This window comes from Tenrec ecaudatus, chromosome 18, assembly GCF_050624435.1.
Source record: "Tenrec ecaudatus isolate mTenEca1 chromosome 18, mTenEca1.hap1, whole genome shotgun sequence".
Lineage (NCBI taxonomy): Eukaryota > Metazoa > Chordata > Mammalia > Afrosoricida > Tenrecidae > Tenrec > Tenrec ecaudatus.
Window position 1 is genome coordinate 22,028,821 of NC_134547.1, and position 23,209 is coordinate 22,052,029.

General features: G+C 50.6%; 1 protein-coding gene across 1 annotated transcript; it reads left to right on the forward strand.

The window, feature by feature from the left end:
- Positions 1–17,594: 17,594 nt before the first annotated feature.
- SDHAF1 (succinate dehydrogenase complex assembly factor 1) lies at positions 17,595–18,615 on the forward strand. The gene is given in 2 exon segments (XM_075537356.1): positions 17,595–17,999; positions 18,001–18,615. Coding segments are annotated over 2 exon segments (435 nt in total). The 5' UTR covers positions 17,595–17,699; the 3' UTR covers positions 18,136–18,615.
- The last annotated feature ends 4,594 nt before the right edge of the window (positions 18,616–23,209 follow it).

Consider the following 23,209-nt stretch of genomic DNA (forward strand, 5'->3'; position numbering starts at 1 on the left):
CCTGCCTGGGCATGCAGATGGAGGTTCAGGTCCCCGAGTCCTGCGCTGAGGGCTGTGAGTGCAATGACGGATTCTTCCCAGCCGGGGGTTGCGACCCCGGGACCACTGCTCTTGCTTCCGTCACGGCCACTACTTCTCTGTGAGCATCCTTCTCAGATCCTCAGTCGTCTCACTGTGACCCTGCCACCTGGCCTCTGGTCCCCGCTCAGGCCCTCTTGCTGACCCTCTCCTCCAGCACTGCCTCGCCCTCCTCCATCTTCCCCTGCAGCCTGGCCAAACTCCTCCTCTTGCACCTGCCAGGTGGGCAGGGATGACCTGGATCCGCTCCAGCTGCCTTCCAGGGGAGGCCTGTGGATCACGGTGGGATCCTGGGCTGTCAACTGCAAGGTGACCATGGCTTCCATCCAAGGGAGCAGTAAGTGGTGCATGACTCCTGGGTACAGGGAGGTGGAGTGGGTGGCGGTGAGGGTGGGGTGTCCAGACTTCTGGGTCTCAGGGAAGGAGGAACTAAGGGCTGTGGCTCCTGGGTCTGGGGGAGGAAGGTATTGAAAACACTGTGTTAGGCTGGGTTCTCTAGAGAAACAAAACCAGGACACATGATTCTATAGATACACACACACATATATACACACACACATATATATATATAAAACCTAGATATATGGCTAGGTTTATACAGCGAGAAGTAATATAACAGCTAATTAGTCCACACAGAAGTACAGAGGGTTAAGTTCAACTCACTTCTGTGGAACAGTTAATATATTGCAAGTCCTTCAACTCACAAGGAAGCAGACAGCAGAGTCTTCACTAGGCCAAGGCAAGCAGAGTCTGCCCACAGTCAACAAGTACCAGGGTGGGCCACCAACAGTTAGTAGCTCGTGAACTTAGCAAAGCAGGCCTGGTCAGCTGGTCTACACTGTCACCCGTTCCCACACATTTGGAGGTGCCCACTTTGAATTCTCCGGCTCTTGTGTCTACTATCTGATCAGTCTCTGTGGCACAGCCCATGCCAACCTTGAACTCTACAGCCCGGATCTAACCCCACTTCTGCAGTCATGCCACTACACCAAGACCCTGACCCTTTAATTTGTGGCCTGAGGCTGAAAATGAACCGAGGACCTCAATTATATCAGGGCAAAGGTTCCAATGCCCTGCACAGACCACTGTCATTCACTGACCACCTAGTACTCTCCCGCTGGCCTCCAAAGGTGCTCACTCCATTGGTCCCATTCATTCCCCACCAATGGCTGACCCTCCACATGGGTTTCTGGAGACCTCTCTTGGGTCTCTGCATTTTGATAGTCGCCACTGAGATTCCCTTTACCTGCCCCTTACTTTTCCGTTGAGTCCTCAGTGAACATCCTATTAGCTATTAGTTGAATCCTCTTTGACCCAAAGGCTTGACCCAGACCTCCTCTTAATCCTTTCACTCCCCATCCAACCTGTTAACCCATGGACCCAGCCATTGCCCTTCCCCAATGGAGCCTTCTGTTCTGTTGACTTGCTCACTCAGCCACCCCATTTGCTGCCCTGTTGGAACCCTACTGAGGCATCAGTTGACCTTCCCAGTGAGGCAAGGACTGGCCCATTAATACCTCCAATTAACACCCCATGGATCTTCCCATTGAGATCCCACATTATCGACCAATTCTCCCATTGAATTCCTATTGATAATAGCTTCTCCATTAAATTCCCAGACTTTCCGACTAACCCCCTAAATCAGCCTCCCTTTGACCCATGTTCTCACCTGCTGAGCCTTTAAGCATCCCATTCCCCGAATGACTCATCCACTGACCCCCTCTACACTTACCTTGTAGCTGAGCCCCTGAGTGCTGACCAGACATTTAAGCCTTCTCTTGATCTTCAGTGATCCACGGCTTGTCCAATTGCTCCATTTGCCTTCTTGTTAGTCCCTTACTAACTCATTGATCTTCCGTTGGCCCCTCATCAGCTCTCTGGCCACCCACTCTACCATCCATCTGCCTACTGCCCCCCACACCATCAAGTCCTTTTCTAGCCCCTTCATTGAGCCTCTGCTTGAAACCTCTCCTGATCCCTATTGATCACCCCTGCTACCAAACCCCTAATGTTCCCCTTTATCCTTCACGGATCCTCCACTTGACATTTCCAAGAATTCTTGCTGATCGCCACTACCCTATATGGTCATCTGCCAGTTTTACTCACTGGCATCCCCTCCCCATCCCGTGGATGGGGTTCTAGAAGACCTGCCCTTCTCTCTCAACCGCTGCCTCCACGCCTACCACCAGACCACCAGCTCTGTATGGGCACGACCTCTGGCCTTTCCTTGACCTACAACTGGGACAGAGTGATGACCCCATGGATCCTGCTTGTGTGGGCTTTGTGGGCAGAGTGCAAGAGTGGCTCTTCTGTGCCACAGCGCAGCACATGGAAGGCGACTGAGGTGCCCAGCTGCTCACCTGTGGGTCCCTATGTCCCGGCCCCTGCCTTGTGGCCAGGTGCGTCCACTTCAGTGGTGGGGATGTGCACTGTGGGCTGCTGGCTGCAGTGGCAGGTGCGCTGGGGCCATGTTCCACAGCCGTGGAACCGAAGCCATTCCTTGATGACTGCATGAAGGGCGTATGTCACCACCAAGGTGCCCCTGTGCCATCTGCCACGCCCTGGTGGCCTACATCGTTGCCTGCCAGGCCCGGAATGGGACCCCGTGGCCCTGGAGGACCTGACTTCTGCTGTGAGTGTGCTCAGCTTAGCCGGGAAGGAGGTGGGCGGGCGAAGCTCAGAAGACCCTCAACGTGGGCCATGGGTGGGCAGCCTGGAGGGTGCCTAGCGGAGAAGTGCAGGCGGGCCGGGGCCAGCCTGGTCACTGGGCCCAGACCTGGCGGGGCCAGGCAGGCGGGCGGGCAGTAGTTTGATTAACGGTTTTTTGCTTCTGGGCCTCTGCTCTGCCCCCTTCTTCCTTCCCTGGGCCTCCCTTGACCGTGCTCCGGGTTCCTCGCTCTCTCAGCCCTGCCGGCCGCACTCACAGGACTGAAGATGTGCGCGGACCTTGGTGCACAGGGTGGCCGCAGCTGCGAGGGCTGCGTGTGGATCGCCGCCGCCTCTGTGCACCCCCCTCCTGCCCCCCAGCCTGGTTCGGCTGCCTGCGAGCTGGCGGTACCCAGGGCCAGGCCTCTGGCTGCGCCGTGACCTTGACGCACACGCCACCGCCATGTGGGCGCGGAGCACGTGTGCGACCTTCTCCGAGACGTGCGCTCCTGCCTGCCCACCGGCTCTGCCAGCGGCGCCCTGGTCGGGGCCGCGCACATGCTGCCCTCAGGGGTCTGCCTGGAGGTGGCAGCCCTTCAGCATCCACGTGTCCGCAATGGCACGGCCTGCTCAGTCCCAGGGGACTTCACCTGCCTGGACAGGACAGTGGCCCCGCCCCTCCTCACCTCTGCCCTCCTCATCCTTCCATCTGTGGAAGGATGTGTACAGTCAATGGGCCTCTGTGTCTGGGTTGCATTCGCCCCCAGGGTGCGGGGTGGAGAGGCGACAGGAACCTGGCCTGGAGCAGGCCCACAAGCCACCAAGTTGGTTTGGACTCACCTAAAAGCTCCGAACTCACTGCCAGCAAGTCAATTCTCTCAGTGACCCTATAACACAGGGTAGAACTGCCCTGTGAGTTTCTGAGACTAACTTTTTATGGGAGTAAAGCCTGTTCTTTCTCCAGTAGTGGTTTCAACAGTTAACAATGCTCCCCAACTTGTCGCCCATGAAGCCACTGCTAATCAGCTGGAAGCCATCTGGAAATCATCAGGGACTTTAGTGGGAGCCAATAATAATGAAGGATTATATAGTGCTAAGTATATGCCCTGATGGTCTAGTGATTATGCATTGGGCTGCTAACTGCTTGACCAGCAGTTCAAAACCACCAGCCACTCCAAGGGAGACTGGCATGACTTTCTACTCCTGTAAAGAGGTTCAGTCTTGGAAACCCACAGGGGCGCCTCTACTCTACCCTACAGAATCCTCGTGAGTCAGAGTCAGCTCCACGGCAGTGAGTTTGGTTTGAATTTGGACTTTATGCTAGGCAAGGAGCCCTAGGGGCCTAGTGGGTTATGAGTTGGGCTACTAACTGCAAGGTTATCAGTTCTAACCTACCAGTCGCTCCACAAGAGAAAGATGAGGCTGTTGGTCCTGTAAACACTTACCGTCTGGGAACCCCAAAGGCAGCAGTTCTCCGTTGCCCTGTATGGTCACTGTAAGTTGGAATCAACTGCATAACAGTAAATGGGTAGGTGCTAGACACGGTTCTGAGCACTTGGCATGGGTGGCACTTACTTGAGGAAGGGGTGGTGTCTAGCCTGTCAATCAGGTTGCAGCTTGATGACCTCATTTGGAGGCGCGATGGAGATAAATAGCTCACTGGAGGCCAGATACCTGCTCTCTGCTTCACATTCCTGTAGACAAGCCACATGGAGACACACTGATGGAGCCAGAGCCCTGGAGCCAGAGGAGGCAAATGGAGAGCCACACCAGTGCTGAGATGCTTCCACCGCCACTGGATCCACAAGACTTTCCGCCCACAGGCCTGTGATCTTCCTGCATGCGGCATCTTTGCATAGCTGCGTGAGTCTAAGAGAAAATTATAGACTGGTATAGGACATAAGGGCAAATATCAGACTTATGGACTGGGCTGGGATGTGTTTTTAATGTACAATTGCTCTTTGATATGAAGTTCTCTCACACACACATTGAGTCTCCCTGGATTTGTTTTTGTAGTCAACCCAGACTAACACAGCGTGCTTTATCTCATTTAATCCTCCTGGCAACTGTGTTAGTCAGCTAATGCTGCATAACAAACAACCTCAAAATCTCAGTGGCTTGCTCCAGCCAGCTTTCTTTCTTTCTTTCTCACTCCTGCACCTGGGATTTGATATAGCATGACTGATGTGGTGTGGGATTGTATAAAGCCCTGACCATATGTCCAGCACTGTTCCAAGCACTCTTCAGTCATCTTTGTCACTGAATTTCCCAACATCCCTATGAAGTAGGTATTCCTAGCTTCACATGATACAAACAGAAAGAGCAGCTCAGATAGGCTCTCGCCTGTCTATGCCTGGGTGAAGGGGGTGAGTGCAGCCCTAGGCTCCTGTGCCCCGTCCTTATTCCTTCCCACCTCTGCGGGTGAATGGGGAACACTTCCAGCTGGCCTGGGTACTGCCCAAGAGCTGGGCTTGGGCCACCCTTGAGGGGCTCCATGTGGTGGTCCACATGACCAATGAATGGGCTGTGTCTCATGTATGACGGGGCAGGCAGGTGTGCTTCACAGTGCCATCCCCCTGATGACACTGACTGGAGGGGCTCTGTGGAGCCTCGGTGGTGACTCTGGCTCCTTTAACCTGCCCCTGGATACCAGATTCTAGCCTAAGGATCCAGTCTGCTGCTTCAACCTGACTATGGTTTCAGCGTCAGCTGCCCTGCTTCCCAGACCCAGGGCTCCAGGGCTCTCCAGCTGTGTGGGCTCCTGCAGGTACCTGATGGCCTCTTTGGCCACTGCCTGGGCCACGTCAGCCACAAACCCTTGCTCAGGATATACCTGCAGGACATTTGTCATGCTCATGGCCAGCACGTGGGGCCCTGTGGGGACCCAAATGCATTGGTGTGGGCTGGGGGTGAGCAGGACTGATGACGGTGAGGGGAGAATTCTTGCCATGGGGGAATTTAGCTGATGGAAAAGGCAGCAAAATCCAGAACAAGATAGGGGAAACTGATCACAATGATTTACATATAAGCCCTCCTAGGGGGATGGACAACAGAAAAGTGGGTCAAGGGAGACATTGGACAGTGTAAGATATGGCAAAATAATAATAATTTGTAAATTATCAAGGGTTCATGAGGGAGAGGGGAGCAGGGAGGGAGGGGAAAAATGAGCTGATCCCAAGGGCTCAAGCAGAGAGCAAATGTTTTGAGAATGAAGATGGCAACAAATGCACGAATGTGCTTGACATGATGGATGGAATGATGGATGGTGATGAGGTGTACAAGCACCCAGTAAAATGATTTTAAAGCCCCGTTGGACGCTGAGTGACCCGATAGAGCAGGGTAGAACCGCCCTGCTGGGTTTCCCAGACTGTCACTTTTCATGGAAGCAGAGCCTCTTTCTCCCATGGACAGTCTGTTGTTTCAAACACCTGGCCTTGCAAGTAGCCTCCCACGCTTAGCACCCAGAGCGCCGATGGTGTGCGGCAGGGGTTCTCCACCTTCCTCCTGCCTCGACCCTGTCACCCAGTTCCTCACGTCGGGGTGACCCCCAACCATAAAATTATCTTCGTTGCTACTTCATCACTGCCATTTGCTACTGTTATGAACCGGGCGACTCCTGTGAAAGGGTCATTCGACCTCCAAAGGGGGCTCGACCCACAGGTGGAGAACCGCTGGTGTACGAGTTGGGCTGCTAACCGCAAGGTCACCACTTCAAAATGACCAGCCACTGCCCCAGAGAAAGATGAGTCAGAGTCAACTCAACGGCAGTGAGTTTGGGAACCAAACTAACCTCACTGCCATGAGTCGATGCTGACTCACAGCAGCCCCTGTGGGTTCCCAGATGGTAACTGTCTGGGGAGCAGAAAACCCAGTCTTTCTCCCTAGGAGCTGCCGATTCCTTCTAAACTGCTGACCATGTGAATCACAGCCCAACCCCTAGCCACCACACCCCCTGGGCTCCCAGCCAAGGGAAAGGGAGCTATGACCGCAAAAGTGAGGCGGAACAGTGTGTGAGTCCAGGTGGACCAGAGAAACAAATTCATAGACACACATATGTGTATAAGAGCTTTCTATACAAGAGCAATTGAGTATTGAGAAAACATCCTAGCCCAGTCCAGATCAAGTCCATAAGTCCACTATTAGCCCAGATGTCTGATACCAATCTATAAAGTCCTTTTCAGACTCATGCAACACATGCAATGACCCTGAATGCAGGAAGATCACTGGTGGGTGGGAAGTCTTATGGCTCCATTGACAGTGTAAGCATCTCAGCGCTCACAGGGGTCTCCACGTGGCTTCTCCAGCTCAGGGCACCAGCATAGTTCCATGTGTCTTGTTAGGAGAGAGTCTCTCAGAGAGTGAGCAGAGAGAAAGTGTCTCCTGCATCCAAGGAGGAACACTGGAGTTCCCAGAATCCTCAGGAGAAGGCCATGCCCACACAGAGGCCTCATTGGCTATGGCCTGATTGACAGGCCAGACTCCACCCCTTCACTCATAACCCTCTCAGATTGACAGCAGATTATATAAGTACCACAAACAGTATCAGATGGGAAGATAGCCTGCCTGGAGCAGAAGGTGAGACTAGAGTGGGGAGATAGGGTCCTAAGTACTGGTCTCTGCCGTCGGCCTACCTGCCCACCCCAGCAGCATAACAGCATCTGTGAGGGGACTTGTACCCAGCCCCTCAGCCCTGTTCACTGTGCCACACAGTGCCATTGGGCTCTGAGTGTGACCCTGGCTTCATCTTTGACGGTTCCAACTGTGCGGTCCAGGACCACTGTAGCTGCTCCCACAGTGGACACTACATTCTGGTGAGCCTGCACCAGGTCTCGGGTGCTGGGCTCTCCCACCCCTTGTCTTGAGATGTTCTCTCAACCACACTGGATCTGTCCGCATTCGGGGTTGTGTCTGATAGGAAACGACGCCCCCTACCTTAAATCCCAAAGGAAACCGAATTCACTTTTCCTTCTAAACAGGTACGAGGCCTTCCAGCCTGTCAGGAATCCGGGATTGGAAAGATGTCACCAGATCTTAGTTTCTTGTGATCTTCCCGTGTGCTCCCCCACGCCCCCACCCTCACCATGTCTTTCTTTGCTGACTTCTGTGGTAAACACCAAGAAGACCATCTCTGACCTCCTCGGCTTCCCTATTGCCAGAGGCAGGAGCCAGACATGCCTCCACCCTCCATCCTCCTCTACCTCTTCTTACACCAACCCTGCCTCCCACTCCCCTGGACATGTCTGCCAGGCTCCATAATTCATTGCAATGGCCACCCAGAACTCACAGACAACACTCACAATTAAGGGTTTTGTTTTGTTTGGTTTTGTTTCGGGAAGTTAACAGACTACCACAAGTCAGGATCAGCAGACAGGAAGGATACTGTCATGGGTTTCTTCAACCAGCAGCCAAGTCTCGCTCCAATTCTCTGCATCTCAGCCACATGGTAGGCAGGGCTCTCTGTGGTTTTTAGTCTCTTAACCACGTGGTCCCTTGGCCGTGGCCTCCACGGGCCTGGAAGGTTCCCCAGTCTCTCCTCAGTCCCCATGCCACAGCCAGTGGGGGATCTGGTCTCGGCAGCCTCGGCCACTTCATGTAGAGATCGCGATTGTGCTTTTCCCAGGCTCTCGGGGTTTCTCCTTCCCTGCCGCTGCTTCATAAATGGTTCCTTATCACCCGAGGAGTGGGAATGAAGACAGATCCCCTCGGTTGGTGTGACACGCGCCCTGTTTGCATGCTCCACCCAGGCACTCAGTGGGATTCACAGAGACGGGGTAGAAGGGCCATAGGAAGGAATTTCGCTCTACCGCAGCTGCTACATGAAGTAGGCCATCGATCCAAAGAGCTTACACTTGATCCAAGTTTTGGTCTCGCTCACCAACAGTCCAGGCATAACTAGCTCCGTCGCTCCAGGTCAGGGGCACCGACCTGGAGAGCTGCTTTTCCGGCGGCATTGCCTTGCTGTGCCACCTACCACTTAGGCATCCAAGCAAAATGGAAAGAAAAAGCAGAGACAAGAGTTCAGGCTGCTTCTTGGTAAGGGCATGACCCCAGGTGGCATGTGTTACTTCTGCTCACTTCTCCTTAGTCAGAACTTTGTGGGCAGACCTGATCCAGCTGCAGCGAAGACTGGGACATGTATCTTTAGCTGAGTGACCATGTGGGTAACTAAAAATACTCATTTTAAGGAATAGACAGAGAAGCGCTATTTGGAGAGAGCCTCTTTCTCAAGCCATCTCTTGAGAGATGGGGGTGAGGGTGGGACAAAGGTGTTTTCCCCCTGCTTCTGGTTTATGGCCCAGAGCGAAGAAATCTCAACGGGAAGACAGCATCTCTTTCTCCTTAGTTCTAGCAGAAGCCTCAAGTAGCCGTCCAGTTGTCATAGGGTAGAGGCTTGCATGGTGCTAAGACACTGGAGGGCTATTCCACAAGTATTTCAAATATCAGCAGGATCCCCTATGCTGGACAGGTCTCAGCAGTGCTTCCGGACTAAGACAGACAAGAAAGACGCCGAGTAGTCTACGTCTGAAAACTAGCCAATCAAAGCCAGTGGTCACCACTGAGGACTGTCTGCCTTGCTTGCTGGGGAACATCAGGGGCCTATCTCCATCTAGTTTGGAGAAGTAGAGGGGAGGGGAGGCCATGGGAGACTCAACCATGAAGCGGGTTGGCACAGTAGCCGCAACGCTGGACAATCAGGAGGATGGTACCAGACTGAATAATTCACCTCCAAAGATCATACAACACTGTCACATAAAGGCATCGTGACTTGGGTTCAGCTCTTCAGCAAACAGAACACAGGGGCGCGAGGGCGGGAGCCCTCTGCTTTGTCTCTGATTGACCAGGTCTGGGACATATGCCCAATGCTAGAGCTGGAGGATAAAGAGATCACCTGGGAAACTGCACAGACCGAAAACAGGGTGAGTTTCCCAAAGACAAAGGGGTGAAACACAAAACAGGAAAAAATCATGGGTGGGCAGGAATAAGCTTGGTGGCTTCTTGGGTCCCTGGGGAGACACTGACCCCCAGTGGATGGACAGAGCTGTTTGGGAGGTAGGGGTCACTTGGAGTTGTTTAGTTAAGGGCCACTGTGGGGAGTTAGGAGCCAGTTGCTCTGGAATGGAGTAATACCCACCGGTGGGGGCGGGGGGTGGACCAGGCAGATGAGCAGGTACATCTGCCATATAATAATTAACGTCCACTCCAAGAGGGGAGCATTGGCCACGCTGGAACATCAGGCTCTTCAGCGCTTTCCCAACCACCCATGAACACTCCACGAGAGTCCTTAGAGTACAGGAGCCTAAAGAAACACAGAAGCCAAAGGCAGTGTTCAAAGCTTGATCAGCTCCTGGCTGAAATAACAGAAGACATTCGGGCAACAATTAGTGAAACTTATCAAACTTGCCCCCCATCCTTAGGGGAAAAAGAAGATAACTCCATGGATTCTTAATTATTACTTGAGGGTGGGCAGCTTTTAAAAGGCCCGAGAAACATTCGTGTCTCTTCTTTCACTGCCTCTGTGAATAGCCTTTCCCCCAGGTTTTTGTAGTGGGCATTGGACTTCCCTATTCTTATGAACTCTTTATATGCGACGGTAACTCAAAAGGTGCAGTATGAGCCAGGCTTGCACATGCACAGGTCTATTCCAAACAAAATACACGCAAACATGTCTGTGATCAGCGGATGGCTGCAGACAAGTTCTCTCAGTATCCGACTGGTGCAATCTTGTTAAGGTGCCTTCAAAAAATGCAAAGGTCCAGTTCTCACAGTGGCTTCTGGGGGGACAGGATGGACTAGTTCAAGTCAGAGAGAAGGTCACTATGTGTCAGAGTTGGCCTGATGGCAGTGAGTTTGGTTTGCTTTTTTTGATTAGAGATTAAAAAAAAACAACGTTCAGAAGGTCAAGGTGAGGGGCCTTTAAGATTCTAAAGGGGTAATCTTGACAGATTTTCTCAAAAGATAGAGGGTGATCATGGGGACTTATTATGAAGAAGTTTTAAGAAAATTGAAAACTGCATTGATGAGAAATTGTCCCATCATGCCATGCACCTGCCCATTCTTGGAGGGTCTCAAGGAATGTCCTAGGAGAATTTCACTAGTAAACCTGACTCCATCCACCATACAGCCCTGATCGTGCCCTTCAGACTTCTTTGTGTTCCCTAAAATCAACGGATATTTTAAAATAACCAGACTTGAACCCCTCAGGGATGCCAAAACTGCTCTTTAGACGTGGTGTCAATCAAGGAGCACATAATTATTCTGCAGAGAGTTAAAACCACACCCAATCCTCTGCCATCGAGTCAGCTCTGGCTCCCGGTAGCTCTGCCTAGGCTTTCCAAGGCTGTAAATCCTTATGGAATCCAATAGCCTCATCTTTTGTCTGAGGAACGTGGAATGACTTGCACTACACTGACCTTGCAGTTAGCAGCCCCCCGCTTACTCAACCGTGCCGCCAGGTAGTGGAGTGGTCGTTAGATGCTGCCTAGTTGGTTCCAGCGCATCACAGCCTTATGCACAGCAGAATGAAATAATCGCTATTATATTGGAGCCCGTCATTGCAGCTACTGTGTTGATCCCTCTCCTTCCTAGAGGACTCACTTTGGGGAACAATTAGTGAAACTTAGCAAACTCCCCCGATCCGTAGAGGAATAAAAAAAGATATCTCAATGGATTCTTTTTTTTTTTTTGGATTCTTAATTATTACTTGAGGCTGGGCAGCTTTTAAAAGGCCTGAGAACACACTCCACACACTTGAGGACGGCTGTGTGGGGACACAAGCAGGGGATATGGGTGAGAGACTTCCCCAATCCTGGCCAAACACACTCCTATCAGGTTAATTCCAATGCACAGAGGCCCTACACTGCCATGCAGATGTGCCCCTTTAGGTTTATGAGACTATACATCTTTATAGGAGTAAAAAGCTCCATCGTTCTCTCACGGAGCAGCTGGTGGGTTTGAACCATCGACTTTCAGGTTAATAGTCCAATGCATAACTCTATGCCACCAGAACCCCTTGTTCTTGAAGACTCAAACTCAAAACCCAACTCGCTGCCACGGAGTTGATGCCGACTCACAGTGACCTTATAGGACAGGGTAGAACTGTCCCGGTGGGTTTCCAAGCCTATAACTCTGTATGGGAGCAGAAAGCCTCCTCTTTCTCCCAAGGAGCAGCTGGTGGTTTCCAACGACTGACCTGGGGCTTAACAGCCTAATGTGGAAGCACTGTGCCACCAGGGCTCCTTCTAGAGAACTAGAGGGGTGGAAGCACTCCCTTCAGAAGTAGATAGACTTACATGGAGGTGATGTCAGGAAACAATAGCTTCACATGTCTATCTTTCTGTCTCATGAAGGTTGCTGTGATCCAGTAGCAGAGCTTTTTAATTTTGCCTGGTACTTTGGAAATTAGTCCTTGGGGATGTGTTGTGATCTGTGTTTTGTTTGTTGGCATTATTTATGAGGGTTTTTTTGCACCTGATTGTGCATCTGTCTCTATGCGTCTGCCTGACTGGCTGCTGGGAGCGCTGTGTGCCCACGATTCCAGGGACTCCGGTGCCAACCCTTCTCCTGCCCATCGGCACAGGCTGCATCCTGGATGGAGGGATGTGGTGGTGTGAGTCCCCTGAGGGTGCCACCTGCTGCCTAGTGTCCGGAGGCTTCCGTGGCTTTGTTCCCATCCCTGCCATACCCTTTGCCTACAAACTAGTCACCCTGGTGAGTGCAGGGTCCCAAGATCCAGACTGGTTCTCTGTCCTTGCTGACTTCCCGCCCTGTCCTGGCGGCTCTGCCCTCCATGCCCCGGTGACCGTCAGCGTAAAGGATGGCTATGCAGCCATAGGACACATGTAGGGGATGTGGGTGAGACACTTCCCAATCCTGGCCCAGACCCATGCATCACCCGGCATTGATCTTGTGAGTTCAATTAAGTGACAGCCATGACAATGTCTTGATAATTTAGAAGAGTATGCGGCCATAACCGGACTGCTACACTCTAAAAGTGATTCTTTGATTGCAGTCACGAGTGGACATTTCAGCCTATCTTTAAAGGTAAAAACCCATTTATCATAAGTCTAGGACTTAAGCCAGCACAGACAGAAGCAGAAAGCAAAATGAATGCTATTATTCTTTAGTTAGTAAGCATTATAGGGTTCGGCATTGATTATAACATCCTGGTTAATAAAATAAAAATAGTAATATCCTGGTTACACCATCAAAAGGAACACTATTATTAATTACAAAGTTCTGATCTCAAGAACCTAAGAGTACATTTTAAAATCAATCACTAGTGGGACTTTCCAAGATGGGCGGGGAAGGACACAGGTCATTCAGCAGTCAACAAGATGACATTACAGTGGCTAGTGTTAGTCTCAATTTATGGGGCTGACATTCCCCCGCCCCCCAGCTCCCACTGTTCCTCCAGAACCTTCTAACGCTGAACTTTTCTCCTATGATCCTTTGACCTCACAGTGCCCTCCATTGGCTCAGTGTCCTGGGCCTGATCTCTCATGACCCTCTGGTTCTACAACACCCCAAGTGTCTCAGGACATCCCCCCCAAACCCAAGGCCAGCTGAACTCTAGTGACTAACCCAGTGAGCCAAGCGTGTGGCCCACAGACTGGGCTGGGGCTGGGGGCTGTGCGAGGGGTCCCTGGGTGGAGCCTGACTATTAGCTAGTTCAAAAGTTGACAATTCAACATAGCCTGGGGCAGCTCAGAAAACAGGCTGGGTGCTCCGCTTCTGAAAGGCACACCCTTGAGAAGGCAGGGGAGCTGCGTGGCTCTGCACGCGAGGAGACACCATGAGGTGGCATCTACTAGGTGCCACATAACAGCAGCAACAGGCAGTGAACATCCCAAGAGGTTTCCCTGGCTTAGCTCAGAGTAGACTTCCTGAAAACCCAAACTCCCTGCCATCCAGTCGATGCCAACTCAGCGACCCTACAAGACAGGGTGGAGCTGCCCTGTGAATTTCTGATACAACTACCTACAAGACTAGAAAGCCCCATCTTCAACCTGAGGGGCTGCTGGTGGTTTCAAACTGCTGACCTTCAGATTGTAGCTCAACTTATAGCCACTACACCACGACAAGCTGCACTTCCTGAAGGAAGTGACAAGTGAGCTGTGACCTGCCATTAGGCAGGGGAAGGAAGCAGGGAGGAGTGTGAGGCTGTGGTGTTGCTAAAAAATGGACTTGCCCCTCAGAGCCCAAGGAGGTGTGAAGAGTGAGCACCGAGAGACAGCAGGGGCGGAGAAGGCATCTGACAAGTTATCTGTGCAGAAAGGGGAGAGCGAAAGTCATGCATGGGCAACAGGAGTAATTTGGACTGGATTTTGTCATTCACATTGTTGAGAGAGGAGAGACTTGGGGAAGGGAGTTTCAGTGATGGTAGAGAGAGGTCAGACAGGGAGAGGATGGAAATCCAGGGGAGATGCCAGTAGCCTGGGACCCCCAAAGGCCATGGAGGCAGGCCGGCAGCAGGAAAAATGGAATCTGAGCAGGCCAAATGGATAGTCCTTCCATCAAGGGGCAGAAGGAATCGAAGCTCTTACGTTGAGAAGTTAGAACAGAGCTGTGAGTTCAAGGCTTATTGCAGAAATAGGGGCTGATCCAGGGAGAGTGGCCAAACTATCACATGGTGGAGAAGCTAAGCCAGTGCCTGCACTTCAAACCCTGGGCTTCTTAAACTTCTTGTGGGAGCTTGGCAAGTAACCTAGCCTCTCGCCCAACCTCAGTGTGCTTATCCACGGAAAACATCAGAAGCATTTATGTTCTTCACAGAAAATATAAGCCACCTATCAAACAAACAAAATCAAATTCACTGCTATCGAGTCTATGAGGGGTTATCCCCCCCCCAAAAAAAAGGATCGCCCACCAAAAGCTATGTATTTTGTTTAACAAAACAACGGTGTCACCTTTACACTCTTCTCCATGACACTCAACACATTTGTCAAATCTGTGATTCCACTCTCAGAAATATTTTTCAAACTCATCTGTTTACATGGCTGACAGCAGCTCCCTCATTGTGTGTGTGTGTGTGTGTGTGTGTGTGTGTGTGTGTCTGTGTGTGTAGAGACAATTTTTTTTACTGGACAAAAGTTTTCAAATGATTTGTTAAATATGTCTGAGTATAATTGATGGGCTGTAACAATGGCACGGGATGGAGTCTGCCCATCTCTGAGTTCAACAGGGATAAGGAGAATCAAACTCAACATCAACCCAAGACAGGTTCCTATGAGGGGGAGGTGAGCCGTGTCTCCGCCCTCCAACCTTCTCTACCAGTTCTGACATCAATCATTCCTCTTGTGGCAATTTCTGCTTTTTTGTGGGATTCAATAATTCATTGCAATGGTCACACAGAACTCAGAAAATATTCACTATAATGGGGTATATTAGGGCAGTTAACAGGTTACAGTTTATGATCAAAAAAGTTCAGGATGCAATTCTTCAGTCAGGAGTGCCTCTTCTTTTTTTTTTTTTTTGGCTTCTGCAACTTTAATGGGGTATCCCTACTGCTACCTCTTCAATTAGTTTTTCAGAGGGATTCACTGCTTCCCTTTGGAGCTTATTCTTTTTTTACATTTTATTAGGGACTCACACAACTCTTATCACAATCCATACATATACATACATCAATTGTATAAAGCACATCCATACATTCCCCGCCCCAATCATTCTCAAAGCATTCGCTCTCCACTTAAGCCCTTTGCATCAGGTCCTCCTTTTTTTTCCCTCCCTCCATTTTTTTTTCTTCACCTCGTTCATCTCTGTCGTCAAATCGCTGTCCTTTCATGTCCCTCTCCATTTGCAGAAACAAAAAGAAGTCGCATGGAGTGAGGTCAGGTGAGTCAGGTACCTGGGGCAAGAGAGGCTATGTTTTTTGGCAAAAATTGACACACTGAGATGACTGTGTGAGCAGGTGCATTGTCGTGGTGGCAAAACTAGTCCCCCATCTGCCACAAATCAGGATTTTTTTTGTCACACACTGCTACACTATCTTTTTAGAACCTCTAAATAGCTTGATTAACAGTCTGACCTGGTAAAACGAACTCCAAATGCACTAAGAGTCAACATTTTCATCAGTTCGGGAAGTTGGCATAAATCCAGAACAAGGTTTGTCATCAAATGACATTTCACCTTTTTTGAAAAGAGAAAATCACTCGTACTCTTTAGTTTTTCCCATAGCACTGTCCTTGTAAGTTGTGTTCAACATCACAGTATTTTCTGCAGCATTTTTCCCAAGCAGGAAGCAAAATTTCACAGCTACACGTTGTTCTCTTAAATTGACCATCACAAAAAAACAAAATTCTAAAATAAATAAAAATTAATCCCCCAAAAAAGGTTCTAGAGAGAATGCTTTTAAGAAAAAATTCACTGTGACCAGAGAGAATCTTCCCAGGTGACACCACTGGGTGCACTCAGTCACAAGGTTGCTCCATGCTCTCCTGGGGGGTGGGGGTGGGGAGATGCATACTATGAAAGCTCCACCCAGTGGCGCTTTTTTTCTTTGCTTTTTTTGGGGGGACAGGACTCAGCAACACTATCAGACAGAGTAGAATTGCTCCTGTAGGGTTTTGAGGATGCAAATCTTTAGGGGCGCAGAAAGTCTCATCTTTCTCCTGTGGAACCGCTGGTGCTCTTGAACCTTCAACCTAAGAGTTCTCAGTTCAGTGCCTAGCCCACAGCGCACCCTACTGCTCAATGAGTGTAAACTGTGATTCCTCTTGGAAGTACATTTGTTTTAATCAGAAGAGGCAGTATGTCCTGTAAAGTAGGTCTGGGGGCCAGAACCTCTGGGTTTGAAACTTGGCTTTGACATTTATCAAGGGCATGAACCTGAACAAGGTATATTATTACTTCTCACTTTCCTTGTTAAGAGTTGTGAGAATTAACTAGCAATTATTATGCAAGATTCTAAAATAACTAATAAGGAGCTATGCAAAATATTTACAATCTTGGTGTGAGCTCTGTAAAATTTTCACAAAATGTATACAAACGTAGTATATAACATAAATTAGCTGACAGTATACTAAACTACCAGTAAAATTTCATTACATTAAAAATATACTACTAGAACTCACTGCCTTGCAGTTGATTCTATCTCATAGTGACCCTTAGGGCGGGGGCAGCTGCCCCTGTGGGTTTCTGACACTGTCACTCCTTATGAGCGTGGAAAGTCTCATCTTTCTACCAAGGGGCAGCTGGTGGCTTGCGACAGCTGACCAATGCCTAAGGCACTATGACACCAAGACTACAGCGTATACTATATTATAAAATAATACTATGTTATTCATAGAAATTATTATTATAATATTATGATGTAGCATTGAAATATGTAACATAACATTATATACTTATGTTTATATTGCATTATTATATTAATTATATTATTATATATATTTGCGCCCACACCTTGTGTGCATCTCCCCAGAGCACCGACAAATGATCCGGCCGGCCGTGACCCCCCGGAGACTTCTCCTCAGAACCTGTCCCCTCAGATTCGGATCTGCCCCGGGACAGGGAACGCCTGGCGCTTCCCGAGATGCCTGTAATCAATAATGACAAAACGTGGGTGGGCCCGACTTTTCTCTGCCTGGCCCTAGGAAGCTGCTCCTCGGGCCCCCAGGCGTGAGGTCAGGACCCGAGGTCTAAAGGTCCCTTCTCTGGGACGCAGGTGTTTCCAGAGGTCCCCTCAAGGGCACCGATTTCCTACAGGAACGGAGAGTTAAAAAAAAAAAAAAAGCAAAGCTCAAGTTCCGCTCCTAATCCCGCCCACTATGCCGTATCGGCCTCCTTAGCCAATGAGGAGAGAGCGCGCCGGAAGGAGCGTGGGGGCGCGCCGGAAGGAGCGGGGCGGGACCTCCGGAAGGGGCGGGGCCTCCGGGAGGAGGACCGCACCGAGTGGCGGCGTCCGGTCAGTGGCTCTCGCTCCCGCCACCCTCTCTCCGTCCCCGCCGGCTGCCGGGTCGCCGTCCCCCGCCGCTATGAGCCGGCACAGCCGACTGCAGAAGCAAGTGCTAGGCCTGTACCGTGAGCTGCTGCGCGCCGGCCGCGGGAAGCCGGGCGCCGAGGCCCGGGTGCGCGCCGAGTTCCGACAGAACGCCTGCCTGCCGCGCTCGGACGTGCTGCGCATCGAGTACTTGTACCGCCGCGGGCGGCGCCAGCTCCTGCTGCTCAACTCGACTCACGCCAAATCCCTGGGCGCTTTCGTGCGGCCCGTGGACCCTCCCGGGGAGCCTGCCGCCGTGGGGGCCTTGCCCGACGGAAACGACAAGGCGAGGACTTCACCGCGAAGGCGCGAGGACCCTGGAGACGCTGCCTGATGAGCGGGGACAGGCTGAGAAGCCTGTCCATGGAGCCGGTTATGGGGCACACCTGACTGCGAGGGTGGGGGGCGGAACGCGCCTAATGAAAAGTTAGCCATCTAAGAGCTTCGCTCTATGGGAATCAAGCGACGGAAGCCAGTGGACCTGAAAAGTCAGCTGTTCAGTGGAGAATCCAGCTCCCTACTTCAGGGTTTGGGGCAGGCTGGCTCGCCCAGTGGCTGCACCGTGTCAGGCCTGGCGCACCTTCCCTGAGGGCTTGGGAAGCAGGGCTGCCTCCCTTGTGGACAGAAAAGCAGAAACACGTCTCTCTTGATGGCTGAGCATAGAACCACCTCTTGGCTTCCCAAGGAGATTCTCCTTTCCCCGAGAAGAGCAGACTTTTGCTGGAAAGGAGTTGGACAAGATACCCCCATAGATGGGGAGAAGCCTGGAACCCCTCTTTGGAATACCGCCACCATTCATTGTGACAAACCAGGACCTGGCAGAGAGGACTTAGGAATCTCTCAGCCCAGCTGACCAAGACCGTCCATGATGGTTCTGAGGGTACCTCTGATTCTGTACAGACACACACTGTTGAGCAAAAGGAATAAATTTAAAGGTGTACATGCTCCTTTTTGGTGTTGTTAAGAATGTTATGTGCTTGAGGGAGTTTTAGAGACACCCAACACATCTGGAAATGCCCCTCTGGGAGGGGATGGGCATAGAGAGCTGCCTCTTCCCCTCGGAGGCCCTCCCTACAGGTCAGCAAAGTTCCCAGGCCTGGGAAGCTTCAGGAATCTTTGCTTAACCCCAAAGAGATCTCAAAGGACTCCTTAATGGAGTGTATCCAGAAAGAGGAAGTGGTCAGACTGAGGTAGCCTGACAGGTAACCCCTGAGTACGGATCTTCAAATCCTTTCCAGAATCTGGAAATTTCTCTTTTCTCAAACCTGTTGGATTTGAGTCCACCACAAACCCGCAGGCTGAGATCTTTATCAGCAAGGTCATGGAGGGTCGAAATCAGGCGTCTTCTGTCGGGTGTCCCTGTATGGACTTGTCCAAGACCCGCTCCAGGATCTTACCTGAATTATACCCCATCAGGTAAAGCAGTGGGAAATACATGATACATGTATTTGTGGGAATGAAGATGACCTTAATCCAGGCTGCAGTCCCAAGGGACAATCAGTAGAAGCAAAACAGGCTGTCCTAATTTCAATGGGGGACTGGGGTCCCAAATATAAAACTGCCATTGACGCAAGGTTGACTCATTCAAATCTGGCACACTGCCACTGAGTCAATTCAGACGCATGTTGACCCTATGGGGCAGGGTAGAACTGTCCCTGTGGGTTTCGGAGACTAGCAGGGCAGCTGGTGGCTTCAAACTGCTAACCTCATAGCAATCCAACTCCTAAGCACTGCACCACCAGGACTCTTATGTTGACTAGTAGTAAGCCTGCATAAGATCAGCACCCTACCCCCCAAAAAACCCTGTTATAAAGTTGAGTGTGAAATATACATCTAGTAAGAGGGAGGGCCAATGTGGGCAAAGGAAGAGGTGCCAAGTCCCCTCTAGAGTCACAGGTGCCTCAGAGTATGGGCCCTGGGCTGCTTGCTCCTGCCTTCTATTTCAGCATTGTCTCTGGTTAGTACTCGGCAGAGGACCTTGGCTACCTTATTCTTGGATTTCAGTCTCAGCCCTGACCTGGCTCCATCACAGTGAAAGCCATTCCCTGTCCAACCACATCTCCCACCTCTCCGTTCCTTTCACTCATGACTGTGCCCATACTTGTGAACCCTTGTTTCTTGGAATGGGTGCGTTGGGGACAGGGCTGCACACGCAGTGAGCAAGTTCCCCCCAGAATGGGTATCCAGAGCCCCCGGGACTTACCCAAGTGGGAAGATGAGGGAAGGGAACGCTTGGTATGAGGGTGGCGTGGAGCCTGGAGGCTTGCCTTGGCACCCCAGCTTTAACCAATGACAACGGCATGGTCTGGTTTCCTCTCGGTGCCTCTGTTCCCAGGTCCATGAAATGGGCGTCATACGAGCACCTCCCTCATGGGGCTGTTTTGATGATTCCGTGCATTATGTAACCCATGTTTGGGCCACTAAGCATGAATGTGCCCATCCCATAACCCTCCAGTCCAGAAGATTTCCAGGAGGCTGAGAAGCTGCTGGAGCTGAGCCCTCTTTCTGGAGGACTTTGGGGGAACTGTGGAAGGTGGGTTGATGACCTGGAGGGCAGCCCTCAACCCATGGGGGAAAGGAGGCACTGGGTGAATGTCCCAGCCTGCCTGTTGCCCAGAGGGGTGATGCCTGCCCCACAAGATTCTGCAGCAGTCCCCACAATGGATCCCCAGTTGCCCACAGGGGTAACAAGCCCACAAACACACTTCCCGGCTTTTCCACTGCCCGAGCCGCTCTCTCCACAACCTTCATCCTGCTTCCAGGAGTCTCTTCCCAACACGCTGTCTTTGGGGCATAAAACTTAGGGAACTGCCCATTGTGAGGTGGCTGCTGGTTGTCTACATGGGACTACTGTGGGTTTTCCTTGGCAAAGGTGCAGGATCAGGATTGCCCTTTGACCCTGTCCATTAAACAAGAATCTTCTGATCTAAGAAAATGGGCAGAAAAAAACAGGATGGGGTTGAGTGTAATTTGGAATGCAGATTAAAATCATACTATTGACTTCAGTTGTCCCATTCCCTGACCTTGACGCCAGTGCTCTAGCATAAGAATATTCTCGGGAGAGGGACATAGCTGATCAGAGCACATGGGAGCAGATGAAGGGGGAGGAGGAGAGAGTGGAGCACAGCCTGGCCCACCAGGCCATGAGGATGATGTTCCTGAGTAGAGCAGCCAGTCCACAGAGAGGACAACATGGCTGGCCCCACTATGAGACATGATGCCCCTCAGTGACCAAGGGCGATACAGGGGACAGCACCAGAAACACAGTGTGGGAATTGCACTTGACCTGATCCCACCACACCGAGGCAAATCACTGGGGGAGTGCAGTGGAACAGCAAGGGAATGGAGGGGCAAGGTCCCCAGGGAATGCTGAAAGTGGACTTTGGGGCCAGGGCGTGGTGCCCCAACAGACTGGATTGGAAAACACTCCTAAGGGCCAGTAAACGATCCTTGAACTAACTACAAGCTTTTCTTTCTTGGTGTGTTTTGTTTTCTTCTTTGTCAGTGGTTTGTTCTTGTTGTTTTGTTGTCTGGTTGTATACTGTTGCTTTGTTTTCCTCTGTCTTGTTTTCATGCATGTTATTGTCTCCACAGGTCTGTCTGAATAGGACAGGCTGGATGAACTATCTGGAGGAAAAACAACGGGACCGACAGTGGGGGAGGTGGGGGGGGTGTAAGGAAGTGGTGTTAACAAACAGGGACAAGGGAACAACATGGAACCCAAAATGGTAGTGAGGGGGGAGTGGCAGGCCTGGTAGGGAATGATCAAGGGTAAGGTTATGTAAAGAAGAGGTATAGCTGTAACCCAGGTGGGGACGGAGCATGGTAGTAGAGCAGGAGGAAAGTCAAGGGGGATGAAGGAAAGAGCTAGGAGTCAAAGGGCATTTATAGAGGTCTAGACAAAGAAATGTACATGCAAATATATATATATGAGGATGGGGAAATAGATCTAAGTGTCTACATTTATAGGTTTAATATTAAGGTGGTGGAAGGACCTTGGGCCTCTACTCAAGCACTCCCTCAATGCATGAATACTTTCTTTTATTAAATTGGCACTCTACGATGCTCACCCTCCCGACACAACTGCTGAAGCCAAAGCGGGTGAACAAGTAAATGTGGTGAAGAAAGCTGATGGTGCCCGGCTATCAAAAGAGATAGTGTCTGGGGTCTTAAAGGCTTGAAGATAAACAAGCGGCCATCTAGCTCAGAAGCAACAAAGCCCACATGGAAGAACACACCAGCCTGTGTGATCACATGGTCCCGAAGGGATCAGTTATCAGGCATCAAAGAACAAAAAATCATATCATTGGCTGCACACCTCCATGGTACAATCGCCGAAGACAAACGGGTGCATAAGCAAATGTGGCAAAGAAAGTTGATGGTGCCCAGCTATCAAAAGAGATAGTGTCTGGGGTCTTAAAGGCTTGAAGGTGAACAAGTGGCCATCTAGCTCAGAAGCAATAAAGCCCACATGGAAGAAGCACACCAGCCTGTGTGATCACAAGGTACCAAAGGGACTAGGTATAAGGCATCATGCAAAATATATATATATATACATATATATATACATATATATATATACACCATATTGAATGAAGGGGGGAGTGCAGAGTGGAGACCCAAAGCCCATTTGTCGGCCACTGGAGATCCACTGGAGAGGGGTTTAGGAGAGGAGATGGGTCAGTCAGGGTGCGATGTAGTACCGATGAAGAACACAGCTTTCCCCCAGATCCTGGACGCTTCCTACCCCCAACTACCATGATCCGAATTCTACCTTGCAGGACTGTATAGGGCAGAGATTGTACACTGGTACATATGGGAGCTGGAGGCACAGGGAATCCAGGGTGGACGATACCTTCAGGACCAGGGATGTGAGGGGCGATACTGGGAGAGTAGAGGGTGAGTGGGTTGGAAAGGGGGAACCAATTACAAGGATCCACATGTGACCTCCTCCCTGGGAGACGGACGGCAGAGAAGCAGAGGAAGGGAGACTCCGGATAGGGCAAGATATGACAAAATAACAATCTATAAATTATCAAGGGCTCATGAGAGAGGGGCGAAAAAAGAGAGGACCTGATGCAAAGGACTTAAGTGGAGAGCAAATGCTTTGAAAATGATAAGGGCAAAGAATGTACAGATGTGCTTTATACAATTGATGTATGTATAAGTATGGATTGTGATAAGAGTTGTATGAGCCCCTAATAAAATGTCAAAAAAGAAAAAAAAAGAAGATCCTCATTCTTTACAAGTAAACATTTAGATCAGTGGTCTCAAGCTTCCTAATGCTGCAACCCTTTAATACAGTTCCTCATGTTGTGGTGACCCCCCCAACCATAAAAGTACTCTTATTGCTACTTCATAACTGTAATTTTGTTACTGTGATGAATTGGGTGACCCCTGTGAAAGAATTGTTTGACCCCCAAAGGGGTTGTAACCCACAGGTTGAGAACCGCTGATTTAGACATAAAGAGGCCTGTCTGCCATGTACTTGTCATGGTCCCCAGA